Source organism: Neolamprologus multifasciatus, chromosome 11 (assembly GCF_963576455.1).
Source record: "Neolamprologus multifasciatus chromosome 11, fNeoMul1.2, whole genome shotgun sequence".
In the NCBI taxonomy this organism is placed as follows: Eukaryota; Metazoa; Chordata; class Actinopteri; order Cichliformes; family Cichlidae; genus Neolamprologus; species Neolamprologus multifasciatus.
Window position 1 is genome coordinate 2,662,886 of NC_140449.1, and position 19,141 is coordinate 2,682,026.

General features: G+C 44.9%; 3 protein-coding genes across 3 annotated transcripts in view; 1 reads left to right on the forward strand and 2 right to left on the reverse strand.

The window, feature by feature from the left end:
- dyrk1b (dual-specificity tyrosine-(Y)-phosphorylation regulated kinase 1B) overlaps positions 1-5,487 on the reverse strand; it is a 64,169-nt gene extending 58,682 nt beyond the window's left edge. Inside the window, exon 1 of the mRNA XM_085176701.1 lies at positions 4,795-5,487. The gene's annotated coding sequence lies outside the window, so the exon portion shown is untranslated. The remainder of the gene's footprint in view (positions 1-4,794) is intronic.
- Positions 5,488-6,169: 682 nt separating this feature from the next.
- Positions 6,170-19,141, forward strand: part of sacm1lb (SAC1 like phosphatidylinositide phosphatase b) — a 45,358-nt gene continuing 32,386 nt past the window's right edge. The window contains exon 1 of the mRNA XM_085176710.1: positions 6,170-6,287. The gene's annotated coding sequence lies outside the window, so the exon portion shown is untranslated. The remainder of the gene's footprint in view (positions 6,288-19,141) is intronic.
- fbl (fibrillarin rRNA 2'-O-methyltransferase) lies at positions 7,311-14,207 on the reverse strand. Its single transcript, XM_085176746.1, has 9 exons — positions 14,050-14,207; positions 12,606-12,740; positions 11,262-11,414; positions 11,053-11,147; positions 10,795-10,965; positions 10,351-10,483; positions 10,126-10,238; positions 9,446-9,591; positions 7,311-7,934 (listed from the first exon to the last, which is right to left on the reverse strand). Exons 1-9 carry the CDS (start codon positions 14,057-14,059, stop codon positions 7,910-7,912), a joined length of 981 nt encoding a protein of 326 aa, XP_085032872.1. The 5' UTR covers positions 14,060-14,207; the 3' UTR covers positions 7,311-7,909.

Consider the following 19,141-nt stretch of genomic DNA (forward strand, 5'->3'; position numbering starts at 1 on the left):
TAAATTCATTAATTTAATTTTTTTATTTAAATAAATATAAATTAATGTTAGGCACAATTATAGACATTTTTACATATCTTGGCAGAATTGTATTTATTTTATATGATAAGGAATTTTTTATTATTAACAAAAACACAGAAAATGGATTCAGACTCATATCATAACAAGAATTTACTGGGAGAATTCTCCGGGTTTCTTGGTTAAATTATTGTGAAATTGGGGTTAAATCTTTCTTTACATCAAATATCATGGTTTATATTAATAAGAACAGAGCTGCTGCTCCACCACATCGAAAGCAGCCAGTTGAGGTGGTTCCAGCATCTGATTAGGATGCCTGTGGGCATGTCCCACCAAGAGGAGGCCCCGGGCAGACCCAGGACCACAGTGGAGAAGGTAGATCTCTTGATGGCCTCGGTGTTCCACCGGCAAGGCTAGAGCAGGTGGCCGGGGAGATGGAGGTCTGCAGCTCTTATGGTTCTGCTGGTCCTGTACGGTCGTAGGTGAAGCATTGAGTCAATGCAGGTGGTCCAAAGGTTGATCAGTCTGGTCCTTTCAGTGCTTCACTTGTTCTACATTTTCTCCTGTTCCAGCCTTATTGCAAAATGGATTCAATTCATTTTTCACCTCAGAATTCGATAAACAACGCCCCATAGTGAGAAAGTGAAAAAAACAGCTTCAAATTTTTGCAAATCTATTAAAAATAAGTTAATTTCTCCTGACTTGCATGGTCCACAGTTTCCTCTTCTTCTTTTTGCATTATTCCTGTTTGTATCTGTTGTTTCCACTCTTCTGCTGCAACACTGAATGTCCCAAATCTGGGACAAATTAAGGCCATCTTGTCTTGTCTGAAGTCTTGTTGAGTACGATACTACAACCTTGCCACACCCACTGTTGTTGTCCTTTTAGACGATGAACCTTGCCCCAGATCCGGAGCAGTGCATCTTCAAGCTGAATGCTTAGATTGGCTGAGTGACCAGCTCCTGGTGATTCCACACTTTTATATTTGTGGATGATGGAGAACATTGTTCTCCGTTTTCAATTCAGTGTTATGTGTATAGCATCAAATCACAACAATCACCTTAAGGCAGTAGGATAAAGAAAATCCAAACAAACAATGAGATGATGCCCTGTGAGGAAGCGCGTAGTGATAGTGGGAAGGGAAAAACTGCATTTACGAGGAAAAGAAGTCCAGCAGAACCAGGCTCAGGGTCAACAATAGGAGCTCTCACACTGGAGAAGCACAGGGGATTAATAATAACTGATAATTCAATTCAAAGTGGTGTATAGACACACAGAGAGTGAAGGAGAAACACTCATCATGGGAGCCACCAGCAGCCTTGGCCAGCAGCAGTGTAACTAACCACCTGATCCAGCCCTACCTAAGTTTTATGGCTAATCTTTAAAGTGTAGAGGGTGTCCATGTCCTGGATCCAAACTGGGAGCTGGTTCCACAGAAGAGGAGACTGAATCTGAAGGCTCTGCCTTCTAAAACAGCCTTGGGGTCACAAGTACACCGTTAGTCTGAGAGCAAAGTTCTGTATTGTGCTGATACCATACGACGAAATCTATAAGAAAACATGGGTGCTGATTATCAGGCTCTACGATGCTGCAGACGTCTATACCTTTGCCCAGATCTGTGCCTGGCTCAGCAATCTACAATCTCAAATTCTTCATGGATTGGTTTGTGCTGACAAACACCCTCAGCTATGGGAAACACTGTGGACTTTATATAGACAGGCTTTACAAATCAGGTCAAATCAAATGAATTTACCACAGACTGGCCTGAACTGATCATTTTCCTACTGAAGTCAGCTAACTGTTGAACAACACGATGTCTCAATACTAGTGTGGTGTTCAGCAGCTCCACTGATACTTGCATGTTCACAGCAAGTTGAAAAGTTTAACATTTTAAGACTCAAGAAGATGCATTTCTACAAGACAGCAGGTCACAATATTATAGTGGAAAAATAAAGGTTTTAACTCACCAGCATAACTCAATTATTTGAACTGATGGAGTTTGATGCAGCACATAAGACTTGATGTGGAGTTCAGGTCACCTTTAAAATTAATGGGCATTTATTTAAATTTACCCATCATAAAAAAAACCTGTAACAGTGATACCGTGGTTACTTTTGGAACGGGGTTTAAAGTCTACAAGACTTTTAAATGCAAGGCAGCCGGCTATACATGTGTTTTAGAGGTAAATAGCCTTAAGTTCCTGTGGGCCAGTGATGTTCAGTTATTTTGAAAAGAAGCGCATCCAATGGAAATCAACTTTTAACAGCAGACTCAAACTCTTTAACTACCATTTGTGGTGATATTTTAAAAAAAAGAAGAAAGAAAAAAGAAAATACACTTAATACCTACAAAAACATGCCTCCTCCCTTAACACAGGGCAAAAAGAAATGCTGCAGAGGATGCATATCCATCTTTCTCTGGTCCAAATATATGACCAGTGTAAAGAAAAGAAAACAGGTTCTTTCTAGGAAGCAACAGACAATCTAACTGCACAACATGGACTGATGCTGATTCTTGTACAGCGCTTTTCTGCTCTCCCAGCACACTCAAAGCGCTCTATACAACATGCCACATTCATCATCTTTCTATGTATTTAAGTGCTTTCTAACTACCAGTCACACACATTCATACTCCAGTGGATGCAGCGGGATTACGATCTTGCCCAAGGATATTTGGCATGCAGATTAGGGGGAGCCAGGGATCAAACCACCAACCGTCCGATCAGCAGATGACCCGCTCTACCTCCTGACCTACAGCCACTCCTAAAAGTGTGAAAGAAGCTTGAGTAACAGTACCAGCACTCCGCATGTAAAGAGCCTCGGTCATCGCTGAATGTGGAGGTGTGTTCAAAAAGACCTCGTCAATTTTTGGAATGAACCTGTGAAGAGTCGACACTAATTTTAAACTGGTTTGCAAGAGCTGTCACACAAACAGACTTAGCTTGTTGTCACAGCTGTGCTATCAGCTGGGAACAAGTCTATTGACCATTTCTGGCCAAAAGACACAGGCTGCACACCCCTCAGTGGTCAAAGTAAACCAGAACATTTACTTGACACTTTATCAGTGAGATGAGGCGTTATCTCGGGAGTAAGACAGAACGCTAATAAAAGTGACTCGTGCAGAGCACCCTGCCAGGAATCCAGACTTTTATTGTATTGTAGTTAACCTTAGGATTTGTTTGATCACAAAGTATTGTTCATGATAGTTTGAAAGATATCAGCATCTTTAAACATACGGACTTTACTCTGGGTAGGACAGTGCTTCACATACACACAGCCACTACATGGTAAGTGCTGATGACCCAGGGAAAAGATATTCAGTGAAACTGAGCTGAATGCTTTCCTTTATCTCACTAAAAGTCAGCTTGGATTCTTCTTCTATTTGCCGCCTTCCATCTCATTGTTAATGCAAAATGACATGACGTTTGAATGAGAACACGTCAGAGAAGTTTGCAAATCACAGGTCGAAAGATACTGTAACAGTTCTGAATCCATCTTCTGTGACGTGCAACTGTGAAGCACAGACCATCAAACATTCAGCCTGATTCCTGATCACACAGAATAAAGAAACGAGACAAACACATTTTCTCTTGGAGCCATGCAGCGCACTGTGGCTGCAGCTGCCCAGACGCCAGGTTCAATTGCACAGGAAGCTCACACACTGAGTAAGCACACCTTCACTGAGGCATCAACATGATGTCACAAAGAATGAATGAAAACAATTAAGCAAATTGTCTTTCACCCATTTTATGACCGACCCACCAGCACCCAAAAAACCTACAGAGCGCTAAATTGGGTGTGTTTGTAGTGAGGGCATTCTGTGACATTTAAACAGTGATAAATATCAGCCTGCTGTTAACCAAGAACAGGAAAGGAGCACGGAAATAGATTAAAAAGGTGTCAAGTTATGACTGTTCCAGATGTGCTTCGGCACCGTCCATTTGTCGCTCTGTTCTTGGCTACGAATAGCTATCTCCAGGCAACTGGATGCCAGTGTGCCTCTATTTGAGGGTAGGGTAGGGTAGGGGCTGGGGCTGATGCGGTAGCTAAGCTAGCGGCTATGTTAGCTGCCACAGCAGATGAAATGCTGCAGGTCCGCTGAGGACAGCCCGGGGTTGCTGATCGGCTGCTATGTCACCTAAACTCATCCGAGTCCTCGCGGTACAGCAGAATATCCGCACATATGCAGGAGGACAATCAACACGTCTCTAATGCAATCGTGTAATAGCACACTCATTCAGCTCCCATCGCTTTTCCCGTTTTGCTCCGCCGGCATCCCATCCCAGTCTGCTGGATGTCGCGCGTTAACGCGAGGCAGGTCACAATATCACAGTATGACACTTGTGTTCGAATTAACCAGTACTCCCTTAATGACCAGCACAACTATGTCAACTCCAGATGGTTACTTGTCAGTCACAGGCTAAAGTGGAGGAGCAGGGGTTGGCAACGCTGCACACTATTAAAAGCCAGAGTAACGACTAGTTATCGTAAGGCACGTCTCAGCCACCGAGACGCATCATCCCAGCTTAAGCTGTTCAACATCAACCACTGTGCATCAGCAATGGTGACCAACCTGTTTCAGTCGAAGCCTGCCTCTTTGCCTCATCAGCTATCTGAGGCGCCGCGCCGGGGAAGCGGTAACACGAGGCCGGTAACAGGGGCGAAAAGAGGGTAACGTTCTTCTACCAAGCACTGTTACCACTAACCCAGTGTCAGCCTCCACCATAACCAGCAACTCCTCCATAAATAAGACCAACGCCGGCCGGCTAGTTCTTACCTCAGGCGGTGTGTCGAACCAAGTTCCGACTAGCAGCCATGTTCGGAACCCCTATTTCCCTTCGTCCACACGAACCGAGCCCCCTCCCCCAGGTCAGTTGTCCTTCGTTCAAAGCAGAAATCCAAAATAATGTCGAGTTGACTTGTTTGCCAGGAACTGGTTTCCCGTTTCCAGTACAATATGATAGTCTATGTTCTTCGGAGCTCGAGGAGCGGGGCTGTCGATGGGGACTGATTGCCGGCGCAGCACAGCTAGCCGTGCCTAAGGGGTGGTGGGCAGCCCGCCGCTTCAAACACGGACACCTCGAACTCAGTCTTCTTTCTGTTAAGCAAGCTTAATGTACTGGATCGATATTTATTCTCAGGTGCACAACAAAGTCCCTTGCAACCACAGCGTGGGGCAACTGAATAGGCGATCTCGTCCTCTTCTCAATTAATTTAAAGGCAAGATGCTAACATTAGCTAGCTAGCTAGTAGCTAGCATGCTAGCTGTCTTGATTAAAACACTGCCATTGGAATTTGAAGGAAGACAGTCCGCAAAGTGCAGGCTGTTTGATAGTAACGGCCAGCCGACGGACCGAACCTGCAGACGCTATGAGAAAGACCGTATTTTAGCAGACACGGCTAAAGCTAACTCTATGCTGGCCAGCCCCTCTGTGATGTTAATATCGGTCAAAGGAGAGGGGCTGCATTGAGAGCGCACTCCCGACACTAGGCAAGTACGGCCCAGCGCGTTCCAGAGAAATTTCCCACAAAATGGCTGCCAAAACAAACCGTACCGCATACTATCGCACAAACTTCCCAAAGTTAAGTCTGTAACGGTGCTAAAGCAATCATTTTAAAGGTCTGCCCGATGCAGACCGTGTAACGCTTCGAAAAGATGATGGTAGTGTTGTCAAACTAGCGCGAGTCACCACTTTAGAGAGCACTTCCTTTCCTCTGCAGGTACGAGCAGTTAGTTTCTCCTGTAACTGCACAGAGCGATTAATGTGAGAGCTGAAATCCAGGTTTCACTGACAGTACGGGCACAGGTAGCAACCCAACGAGCTAAACGGTCAAACAGCCGCCGCACACAGAGAAGGGGTCGCGCTACCTGTCCACACGCGAGCTGTGAGTCACACCTGAGAACAGGTGGACACGTTCATCATAACGTTAAACCTGACGGCCGTTCGTCGGGGGAGGACTGAGCGGTTAGCGCTTAAAACAGCGCGAAACCTGAGCGGTGGTCGTTAGTTTTGTACCCCAGCACCTGTGCGCTCCACGGTCGCTCAGGGACGTCTTTGAGTGACGCGCAAAGTCCGCGTGGAGCTGCACCCCACGGACACACTTGCTGGTTCAAAGCTGCCTGAATCCTTCAATAAGGCGCTGGAAACGTTTCTGGCAGCGTGACACACCTGCTGCACTTTCCTGCTGCACAGCTGACCAGTTTGAAGGGACACGGTGAGTCATCGTCACACAGCTACAGCGTGGATATGACACGGTAACAATACTCAGGTAAGCTGTGGCGTTTAAATGATGCTGGGGCTCTTGACTGTTGACACCACATGTATGGAGCCACGTTTGCCAGCAGAACCGGTGTTGTGCCAAAAAGTGATTTCTAATGTTTCTGTGTATTTTTTCTGTGTAATATCTTTACGTATGTTGGTAAACAGACTTCGGTGAACAGCGTTTACAGAGGGGTTCTATAGAGAATTTAAAAATTATCCGTTTTTCAAGCATCTTTACAGCTCTGTGTTATTGTACTTACATTATAACCAATCCGGTCCTTTGTCCCCACTTAAAATATTTTACAGAACTATTGTAATATTTGCTGCCATTTCTTCTCCTCTTGGCCAACTTACTCTTACAAAAGACATTTTTAATGTTAATTAAAACTTTTTTAAACTGCATAAATAAAGGTTATATAAAAGTCACTGCCAAAAGCTGATTGCGGCTTCAACCTTGTTACACGAATGTTGTTTGTGGCTCAATATGACTTTATGTCATCCATGAAGGATGCATTTGACATGTTTCACATATTATAGCCCAACAAGTTACTTATAGCAGTTTAAATACGAGCAATCAGTTTTTGTCACAACACCGGCCTGTGCGGTCTTCTGCTGCAGCTTTGACACGTTGAGTGGAGCTGCTGCTCTGCATGCCTTTGTTGTAACAAGTGGATCTGAGTTACTGTTTGTATGAGCACTCTTACCTCTGCCACTAACCAGGTATCACAGAACTGCTGCTCACTGCATTGTTCTTTAGTGGAGACCAGTTTCTGCAGCCCTGTGGGACCTTCCACATTCAAAGTCATTAAAGTTACCTTTCTTCTCAGCTTGAACTTCAGCCAGTTGTGTTGTCTAAACGCATCAGGCTACTGCCACGTGACCTAAACAGGCCGTTGACCATGTGTACCTAATAGAGTGACGCCATGTTTAAAACCACCTCACTGCTGTGAATCTGGACCAAAGAAACCAGGAGAGCAGTGAGATGAATGTTGGTCAGTGTGATGTGCATTTAGCTGAAGAGTTCAATTATAACCAAAAACATTTATTAAAACAAATATGGCAGCTATGTGGAAAAGAAAAATACTTAAACTGGTTCAAACAAAACAGGAAGTGTGTATAATGGTCCACTGTTTAAAATACCAGCAGTGTGGGTGCAAGTTCAGAATATGGAGCCAGTCAGACTAAAAGATTCATTCATTAAGAAAATAATCATCACAGAAGCCAACAAACAAAACAACACAGAGCAAACAAGCTGCAGTCGGACTGATCAGGGTCCTCGGCACACAGACGTCTGCTGGATCCAAAGTCCCAGGACAAGGCAGGTGTGTGTTACTTTGTAACCTCATCTACTGTATACATGTGCATTACAAACAACGGGACCTTTCTACAGCGCAAACCAGGTACTGCACTGATGGACCAGGTGTCACATAATGTTCTCCACCTTATCTGTGAGAACTGGAAGCACCAGAGGAGATGGATGGTTGAGTAAAGACTGGATGAGGAACCCCAGCTGAAGCTTCAGTGTGCTTGGAGGAAGCTGCAGACGGTGACTGAAGACGAGGGTGACAGACGGCAGACGTGCCAGGAGGAGGTTGGAAATCCTCCTCCGGCCCAGCTTACATGCACACATCACTTCTTCTGTTTCGGTGGAGGTCTGAGAACAAAAGAAAATACAGTTACCACAGATACAGTTTACAGACAAATGCAGTGATTTTGGGGCAGGTCTGTGCCTGACAATTCAATGAAGATCAATATGGGAGGGAGGAGGAGGGGGGGGGGTCCTTAGTAAGATGGCGAGGTGTTTAAGTGATGATCTGGTGACTGAATCATGTGGTTCCCTCTGCACTGACAGTCAAAGCCAGAACAGGTCAGAAACGATTCTTTGAGCAGTTCAGCTGCAGCTTCTGGTTCCAAACACAGATCCATGTTTGTAGATGCATGTATGCATCATGTGGCTCATTACCTGAACTCTGGATGTTCATTAAGTTCTTAATGGAAGCAGTGAGAAGTTTTCCTTCCATCTCCTCCAATGAACCTTAAATAAAACTCTACAGACTGGAGCTGACAGCAGGCTGTTTCTTCAAAGCCACCAGATGGCGCTAACGCAGCGCAGGAGCTGCGAGCTGTCCTCAGGAACCACAGAGGCTGAGGAGCTAAAAAGCCTCGTGTGCAAATCTTCTGATGCAGAAGTAGGAAACTGAACTGATTAACTGAGTTTCAACTGAGCGGAATAAGCTCCGCCTTTCTGGTAACAAAGGTAATGTTAGGGCTGCGCTTTCTTTAAAAACTAAAGCAACATCACATGGTTACTCTGATAAACAGTTACAGGTCACTCAGCAACTGTTCCAGCTTTCAGAAAATGTAACCTTTGACCCGGAGGTTCAGCAGCTGCAGCCATGGCTGCCCGACGACAGGCTGGTCGCACGCCCGCCTGTAAGAGGCTGGTATTCACAGTCAGCCTCATTCACACCAGTTCACCTGCAGGCAGGAGCACCATCAGTGTGGGTCCTCGCCCCGCCCTGCAACATCTGGGCAGGGTGAGGAAGCGACCTGCCAACGCTGCCCATCGACATCAGCGCTGCCTTTAACAGCGAGCCCAGACATCCTGCGACAGCCTTCGGCTTCCTTAACCTGCATGTGGATTAAAGTCATCCTCACCGATCGGGCCAAGCTTTACAGTGAAGCTCGGCCCACATCTCTCCTCCACGCTCACTTTGTAACGTCTCGCAGCTCTACACTCACTACAAACTCGTCCTCCTCTAACGCTAATAGAAATAATCGTGTTACAGTTGGCATAGCTGGACTCATCTCAGGGTCACCTGGTGCTGAACAGCAAGACAACAAGAGGTCATCGTGGGTTTTAGGAAGTGCAGAGCAGCCTGTGGACACGATCCAGGATTTCCCACAGAGAACATTTGGACTGCCCACAGCACCGCCGTGAACAAAGGTCGCAGCACCTACGCTTCCTGAGAGATCTGAGGAGAAACGGGTTGTAGACGCAGCTGCTGGTGTCTCGCCACTCCTCCCTGCTGTCACGTAGCCTTCACCTACTTTACCTGTTGCCCTCAGGGCAGCGTGTCAGGTCTGATAACCCCTACAGGCAGGAACGACCCTTGACCCTTCATGTGAACATGCCTCATTAAGACGCAGACGAGGTGGCTTTACCTGTAGATGCCCACCACCACCGCGTGGTCTCTCTCATAGGGCTCCAGCGTGAGCTGCTCCTGTGGTTTCATGTTCTCTGCACTCATCTTCTTCACTTCTGAGGCAAACACTGCCTCTGGAGCTGCTGTCGAGTCGATACAGTTAGCCTGAGGAAGAGGAGCACAGCTGGAATCAGACTCACGAACAACCACAACAACAGACGAGTATCCTAGAATACGACTACAACCAGTTTGAGTCCAAATCAAGGATTCAGTCACAGATAACCTGATTTAGCAGATTGCCAAAGAGCTCTGATAAGGATGTGAACTCTCCTGACACACACACAGTTACATGTTTCTATCACAGCTGCTGTGAACACCACAGTCATCATTCTGTAGTAAAGCAGGAGACGAGTCCTTTTATTCTCTTTAGCAACGTTTGCTATTAGAAATCATCTACGGTGAGACACGTACTCGTGTTTGTGGGTCAGTAACTCGACATAACTGACTCGGAAAATGTCTTTATTAGTTTTTTGAGATTCAACAAAGCCTACGCCAAAACATTTGTGTGAAGATGGCCGAAGAGGACCCGTGAAAGACGTTTAGAAAGCCTGGAGAACTTCAGACAACGTTAACACCTCCAGCGTTCCTCAAACACCAGAGCTCAGGGAGCCGTCACCTGCTGCGGCGTTATCAGCGTACCTTGATTGAGATGACAAAGTGGCCGCCGTTCTTCAGAAAGTTGTGCGCGTTCAAAGCAACGATCCTGGTCTGGTCGGGCTGGGCAACATCAGCAAAGATCACATCCACCATGCCTGCAGAGGGACAGACGGCGTGAGTGCTCTGCAGGTGTTCCTGACGGGGCGACGGCCGACCCTCGCCGTCGTTTCACCGATTACAAACAAACCTCATCTGCAGACTACTCACCAACAAGCATCCTGTATTTGTGCGGGTGCCGAGCGTCCTCGATGATTGGAATGATGTTGGTGCGTTTTTTCGCCACGTTGAGAAGGTCGCGACCCGACCGGTGGGAGAACTCCACTGCATAGACCAGCCCCTCCTGTCACACAACACACTCATGTCAATGCTTCTTTGTTTCCTGTGTTAGATCCACGCTGCAGGTACACTTTAACAGCAGAGCCTACGCCCCAACTACACCACCCTAGAAACTCCAGTGAGGAATATCCCATGACAGGGATTCCCACCGTTCAGTCCCCCAGATTTTGATGGCGGGATGAGGGTCGTATTATTAATTATTGTGTTTGTTCCTTCGCCCCCTCCTCACATGTCCCGTGTGGTCCAACACTACGAGCAGCGGTGGTCTGCACGTCTCCTCACTACAGCTACAAAGAGAAAGCGTGCGGTACTCACGGGTCCGACGATGTCAGAAACGTGGGACACCGTGGTGCCCGAGGCCGCTCCCAGGTACATGACCTTGGCTCCAGGCTTGATGTGGATCTGGTCAACTCCTCCCAAGATGGCCGCAGCCAGCTTGGAGCGGAACGGATTCCAGGCTCTGTATTCGATCTTCGTCTCTCCTTCCTACCGAGACCGAAGCGAACATCGACTCAAAGCGTGCTCACAGCAGCAGGAAGCTGCACGGTTTTATATTTGCTGAGCTGGACTCACCTCCACACTGATCCTCTTCTCTCCGTACACAGACTCTCCTACCACCATGTTTTTTGTCACCAGGGCATCCTCCTTCCCCCTGCAGATGAACACTCCTGACACACACACACACACACACACACAGTGAATAAAATGTGACATAAACTGTAGCCGAGGCTCAACAGTCCAGCCTTCAGTGCAGAAAGTTCCTCTAAAATATGAACAGTCACCTTCGTGTCTGTGCGGCTCGATCAGGACCTTCTTCCCTCCTCCGAAACCACCTCGGCCGCCCCTCCCTCCTCTACCCCCTCTCCCTCTTGGGGTTCCTCTGCCACCACCACGGCCCCGAAATCCTCCACCGTCTGGGGACTGGAAGCCTCCACCTGAAAAACAGAGAAAGTTCCAGAACCTGGATCAGCAGGTCGCAGAGTGATGCATGTCTGTGCTTCACTGGGATGTTGGCTGGACTCCTGATCATTAAATACACCAGTAACTGTTTTGTTTAAAGAACAAACAAGCAGTTTTTGGGTCTCTCTGTCTGTTTTTTCCATCCTCAGCTCTGTGTTTACAACAGCGTGGCCCTCGGAGGGCGATATAAAAACGTAAATGGCCCGTCATATGAAGAAGGCTTCCCTCCCCTGCTTTACACTGAAACAATTTATTCAGAATGAGGACAAGCAGCAGTCAGCTAACACAGAAATAACTTGTTTATTAAAGACATAAGCCTACACTGGTGTTTTTAAAAGTCCTGTTTGACTTTATGCTTTTCTGAAGAGTTTCCTTAAACTGCTGGAAATAGTTTATTTTGATGCATTTGCTGCTTTTTTGCAAATTTGCACTATAATATTTATTTTGTTTTTCCTGCAGTATATAAAAATTGGTGTATTTCAAAAATAAAACTATGAAGACACTCAAAATAAATTTCCTGTGGTGGGAAACTAGTTTGTACAACTTTTTTGTATTTACAGTTTCGAGGGATAAGCCTCTTAAATTTCTCTAACCAGAAATATATGTTAAAAAAATGATTTTTTTGTAGTTTATTGCACTTTTTTGCAATTTATGTAATTACTATGGACTTAATGCAGACATATTATTAAAATGTGGGCTGTAACAGTTGTATTGATGTATAACAACTTGAAATGCTCCCAAAAATGGCTCTATATAAATGCAATACATTATCATTATCATTATTATTATCGTTATTATCATTACTACTACAGCATGTAAAAATATAAAGATAAGCTCTGGCGGACTTGGTTGTTAAAGGTCTCACAGGGTTAAGAAAAAGTGGAGCTCAATGCTGGTTAAAACGCTGCGTTTAAAGACTACTGGGTAATTGGAGAAACAAACACAAAGCAACACTTCATCTCTGTTTGTGATCAAGTGGAGCACTGAATGTTTTGTGAGCTGCTTTAACTCTGAAACTGTCTCTATTTAAACTTAACATAACATTATATTATTAGCAGATACCTGAATAAAAATATTTTGTTCTGTAATTGCTTCAAGTCGTCATCCTGGCATTTGAGGATCACATCCATGATGTGATGATACCAACGACACGTTTCCAGTCTCACCTCTTCCTCCCCGGAATCCTCCCCGGAATCCTCCTCGTCCTCCGCGGTCACCAAACCCTCCGCGGTCACCAAACCCTCCTCTGCCTCCACCTCTGCCTCCACCTCTTCCTCCTCTGTCCATGCGAGGACTGAAACCTGAAACCATGAATCGTTATTATGTGTGTAAATAGACACATCTATAACACTGACGTTCACACACACATCACATCGAGTGCATCGGAGGAACTCTGGCAGACTGGAGTGGGTGTGGGTCAGCCCACAGACGACCCAGAGCCACAGCTGCCCCACACGTGGACCTGGAGGCTGTGAAACACCAGCAGAAACTTCAAGCTTCACATCCAGCTCTTCAAAACAAGCCATGTTGGAACAACACGTTCAAACTTCAAGTTATTCGCAGCAACCAGAAAGTCGAGGACGATGGTGCCACTGTTACACTCACAGCTACTCCAAAAGATCCTGTTGTGGTTGTTTTCCGGCCGTGGAAAACCGCCACGTGAGTGGGGCCGTCACAAGACCCGCGATCTCATCTGTGCGCCACAAACACCGCAGAGGAAATCAGGACGATGTTGCTCGGTGTACGGCGTCCCGTCAGGCTCAGACCGCGCTGCGCTTCTTTGTCTAGTTGTGTTTTGAATGAGTTACTCTCAAGACTCACTAAGTGGTGCCACTGGTGGGCCAACCACTCCACTGGTGTCACGTTTTTGACCCCACTCAGCCAAGCAGGCACTAGTGAAAAGCCGACGTTAGAGACTTTGAGTCCCTGCAGGTGAGACAGCTGTTGCCTACATGAAGGTGGGAGCCAAAGCAACCTTTTACAGTACATGGCTGCTTACGTCAGTGCCGCCATCTTGGATCGTTAACCCGGGTCGCTGCTCAGATTTAAATACCGACTTCGACTACTTGAGGGACCCAGCACAGCACGCACATAACGCGGCTGTTCAAACACCCGCACTCAGAAACATCCTTAATAAAAAGTAACGACTCACCGCCTTGTGTCGGGTTTGAACGACAGCGTGCTCGCGGCGTGCTCAGCGTGGCCGTGCCCGCGATGTTTGGACACGCAGACACACAGAGTTCCGACCGGGCTAACGTTAGCGCGAGCTACGTCTCGTGGAGCAGAAAACAGCTGTAAACGGCTCGAGCGGGTTTCAGGCGGCGTGACCCGACTTTGGCTTTTCCTCACGGAATAAAACTGTGGTTGTAACGGAGGTCGCTGTGTGGGCCCCACGGAGTCCCGGACACGTGCGAGGAGACACAGCGCGTGTTCAACTCAGAGCGCGGACACATCAACGGCTCCCCGTGAACACACCACGCGCTCAGCCAGCCAAGTCTGCGGTAGTTTTCACAGTAACGTGGCCGTGTAGGCCGTCCACGCAGTGTATCTGACTGCACAGGCTCACTCACAATCAGACACCAGCCCGCGTGTAAGCACGTGTGATCTTACCTGGCTTCATCGTTTCTGGCGTAAACCACTGGAATGAACGCAGCCCGCGGAGTTGAATCTCTTCTGTGTTGATCCTCAGTGAACAGACACGGCGTGATCACGTCCCACGTGCAACTGTGCGACCGAGAGCAAACTTTCTTCTTCTATCTAATCTATTGTTGCTTAGCAAGCAAAGCGGCGCATTAGCGCCACCAACTGGACACAGACGGAAATCGTGTTTTCAAACAGAGCACAGCTGCTGTCAGCTGCCGGATGTTGTGCCAAAACAACCTTCCGGTCACAAGGTGGAAGCTGGAATCCGTCTGTGATTTCTGACTGATATCTAAACGATAACGGTCAGTCTTTGGAGGATGCTAATGTTTGAAAGAGGCACTTATCTGCACAATCTCATGCACACATTCAATTCAATTCAATTTTATTTATATAGCGCCAAATCACAACAAAAGTCGCCTCAAGGCGCTTCATAGATACAGAGAAAAACCCAACAATCATATGACCCCCTATGAGCAGCACTTTGGCGACAGTGGGAAGGAAAAACTCCCTTTTAATGCACACCACATATGCACACCTTCATACACCAAGTTACTTTTTGCACAATCTCACTCTTTTGCACAACCCACTGTCGTTGTTTTTGCGATGTCTCGTGTCTGTATTATTGGGTTGTGTCTGGTGTTGCACTCTCTTTGCTTTGGTTTGTTGCACTTTATGTCATCCTGTTTGATTGTCTGTAGCAGCGTGGTCTCAGAGGAGCGTTGCTCCGTGTCACTGTGTACTGTTCCACTGCACATGTCCACTGTGAGCAGCCGTCTTTGACACCATCTGTCTGCCATCTACAGAGCAGTTTCAGATTCCTTAACAGACGCTCGACAGACGCTAACCCTCACTCACATCTTGTGTCAGGTGATCTCAATGGGTAGCATAAGGTCTCACAGTAACTTCACCCAAAACCTCTGCTAATAATGACCCCACGCCCTTTTTCACACCTCGGTACATGTGATAAGGCGGATGATCAATATTGTTGGTCCTCTTAAGGCTCCCACATGGGATTACATGCAGGACTCTGCACCCTCTGCTTTTAGAAGTGAAGAAGCTCGATGAGAGGTGAAACGTCTTCAAGAAACCTAAAGAAGTCCAGTTGTTTTTTTCCAAGCTCTCTGGACGAGACAACTATTGAATGACCACTTTAAACTGACAAGAAAGTCTTTGTACTGATGTTAAGTGATCAGAACACACAGACCGTACAAGCACATCACTACTGCTCAGAGGAGCAGAGTGTAATTGTTTCTGAAATCAGATTCATTTCTATTGAGCAGAAATGTTGGAAATCACAGTGAATAATCACTGAGTCATTTGTTATTCTGATATAGGCTCAGAGCATCAGGTGAAACCCCCACACCTCTGTTCACTGCTGCACGTCATCAGCATACATCTTAGTTCCTCTTTTCTTCACCATTATCTGAACGACTGTCATTGTCCTTTAAGAACAACGGAAACTGTGCAAACCTGCTCTGTGTGAGTGAAAGAGAAGAATATATGTATAATAAATAACAATACAACAATAAAAAGAAATGAAATAAATAAAAAATATAGTACATAGTATCCAAGACTGTATATAAGAGTGAACAATGGAAAATACGGTTGACACACAGTGACGTAGCCCTCTCATGACCTGGTGTCTCCTCCTTGTTACTCGTACAAAGTGCTGCTCAGAGTGCAGCTCTGATTGATGGCAGCTTGATTAAACTATAAAAAATATATAAATAAAACTGAACGAGTCAAATTTTAGGCCCATTTTCAACAACAGTGAGTTCCAGTGTCACATTAATGCAAGTTTAAAATGTTAAATGAACAAACTCATTGGATATAAGTTTACAGTTCTTACACACACAAACGGATGAGTTAACACAATTAATCAATTATCAATTTTATGTAAATCTGTGTTGCTGAGACCATCCAGAGATGCTGGCAGCATTGATTTCAATGGAAAAGAAAAACAAACATGAGGTGAAATCAGCTATCATTAGTGTTTAGGTTACATAGAAGTGCGATCAGTGCAAGAAACACGACTTAACACTTAATTTGAATTTTGAATTTATTTATTTTAAAGGGACAGTTCAACATAGTCCAAGTACAAACATGAAACTGATGTAACGCACATACGTTTATAGCTAATTTTCAACAATTGTCCCTTGTTGGGCTTCAATCAAAATAGATACATTTTACAATAAAACCAAATTACATCATAAATACAATTACAATTAATAGACAATAAATTAAAATTAAAATCATCAGTTAAAATGACTACATCTCTGATTTCCCTTTAACCAGACTTTAACCTTCAGTGTAAAGGATCTGATGTCTGTGATCAATCTGATTTCGGTTCCACAGACGTCAGGCCTGTGTGGACAAAGCTGACTGACCGAATGTAGATCTGCGATAATATCTTGCGGTTGCCGTTCACCTTGCTCCTGGTAACACGATTACTGTCTTATCTCTGGATGGATCTATTGAGACACTCTGGGGCCATCCTATTTATACATTTAACGACTAATTTAAGAAAACACAGATGATTAAAACTCTTAAAACTAAGTAGATTATATTTCTTTAAATGTCCACACTCCAGTCCAGCAGGCGGCGGTAATGCGCATCTAAGCTGGTTTACCAACCGCCATTAAACTCAAAAGAAGAAGAAGGTTACAGTCTCATGGCCATCAGTCGCAGCCAGTGTTGCCAACTTAGCGACTTTGTCGCTATATTTAGCGAGTTTTCAGACCCCCTAGCGACTTTAGTCGCTAAAAAAAAGACGTGAAAGCGCATATCGCTTTTACTCTCAACAAGCAGCGGGTGCTGTAACGCAGTCAGTTCTTCTTTTACTCTTTTACTGTTGTTGCTGTTTTGTGGATCACAAGGTTTAAAACTACTTATAAACACACACACACAAAGTAACTCCACCAGAGTGCCTGTTTCGGGTCACTTTTGCCGGTCCAAGCCCGGGTAAAGGAGCAGGGTTGGAATTGTGACATTAAAAAAAACAATAATTGCTAAAATAAATTTAATTTGTAGTTCTAAATAAATTCTAAATGCATTTAGGACGTTTTTTACTCACTTTATGTCTCTTCCACAATGTTATTTCTCTCTCCAGCAGCGTAGGTTACAATTACATTAGCATGACCAATTATGCAAATTAGGCGATGACGTCATTTAGCGACTTCTAGCGACTTTTAGGACAACCAATAGCGATTTTCCTTACTGAGGAGTTGGCAACACTGGTCACAGCCCGGGCACTTTTCAGCAACTCTCAATGTTTATGGTTTTAACTGTCAGAGGGAGAATCAACTATATTTTGATAGGTTGGAGGAGCGTCTACTGCGCTGCTCATCTAAATATCACAATTCTTTTATAATGTTTGCTGGAGACTGTAATACAGTGTTTAACAGGCATTTGGACCGATGGCCTTCAGACTCATTCATAAGACTGTTTGCACAAAGATTCAACTTAGTCGATTCTTGGAGGGATTCTCATTCATCTCAAATAGCTTACACGTGGTGTAATAAGACTCAAACCAGCCACTGACGTATCGATTATTGGCTCATCTCAAAAGATTTAGAGAAAGTTAAAACAGATATTTATCCTACACCGCTCTCAGACCATAAAGCTTATCAATCCCATCCTCCCTCATCACTAAAACTTCACACTGGAAGATAAATAGAACCATTCCTTAGCATAAAGAGGTGATTTGTGAAGTTCAGAGATTCATTAAACTTTATTGGAGTAAAGCTCTCACAGATACATTTTGTAGCAACTGGGAACTTTTGAAATATAAAATTGGAAAATTCAGCAGTGATTTGGCAAAAAGAAGATCTGATGAGACACAAGTGATACAAAAGATCACACGCCTTACTTCCAAACCAATAGACCCTCAGTGAATCTGATAAGATAGAACTGGTTGACCTGCAGCAGGTTGGATGAGATTTACAAACGCAAAGCTGACGACGCATTTATTCGGTCTCGCATCAATCTAACACCAACTCCATCCTACAACTAAATATTAATGGGACAGTTTCTAATGAAACTTTTATTGCAAACTTTATTCTTCTAGTTATCGCCCTGAAGCTTGTCTGACAAAATCACTCAGCTGAATGAGGAGGAAAGTCAGCTTTGCGACAGATCAATTTCTTTGATCGAGGTTGCAGATGCTATAAAACATTGAAAGATTAACAAACCACCTGGACCTGCCGAGGTTTACAAACAGTTTGCTGACAGTATAGCCCCGTTTCTTTTAGACGTTTTTAAGGAAAGTATGGATAGAGGTGCACTCCCTGGACAACTGGTGACCAATCTCTTTACTGAATAATGATTATAAGTTCTGGCTAATAGAATGAAACCTGTATTAGATAAAGTTACTGATGAGAGTCAATCTGGATTCATGCAGAATCGTCATATCCCAAACAACATAAGATTAATTTAGACATAATAGATTACCCAGAACTTGTACAGGATGATAGTCTTATTCTTTTTTTAGATTTCTACAAGGCGTTCGACTCCTCAGAGCATGAGTTTATTTTTACTGCTTTAAATAAATTAGGGTTTGGTCAGTCCTTCTGTAATGCCGCTCGGACACAGTAACAGCTCCATAGAGCTCGCCACTGGTACTTCCCCGAGAGTCTCTCTAAAGCGTGGAGTGAGGCAAGGTTGCCTCCTATTCGTATATTTATTCCTTCTTTCTGTGCAACTCCTTAATTCCCACATTAAACTCAGTTCTTTAAAGGCCTGGTCATAACAGAGAAATACTCTGTAAGTCAGCTGGCAGACGATACAGCTCTCTTCCTCAGAGACGCCTCGCATTAACAACATACAGCCTATTCTCTAAAGCCTGCGGACTTTCACTCAACCTGCATAAATGTGAACTTCTACCAGTTAAACGTTGTTTAGCAACTTCAATTCATGGAATACCTGTAAGAAACTCTGTAAGATACCAATTCAAATAATAAAAAACGAGCAATCCAGATGCTCCACAAACTTCACTCCTGTTATAGATAAAACCCAAAAAAGCTTTAATCACAGTTAGACCTGTCGTTGAAGGGAAGAGTTC

Coding starts and splice junctions, on each gene's coding strand:
- fbl (XM_085176746.1), bottom strand. Junction 10,966..11,052: donor AGAAGAGGATCAGTGTGGAG/GTGAGTCCAGCT, acceptor CGGTCTCGGTAG/GAAGGAGAGACGAAGATCGA. Junction 10,239..10,350: donor CAAATACAGGATGCTTGTTG/GTGAGTAGTCTG, acceptor GTCCCTCTGCAG/GCATGGTGGATGTGATCTTT.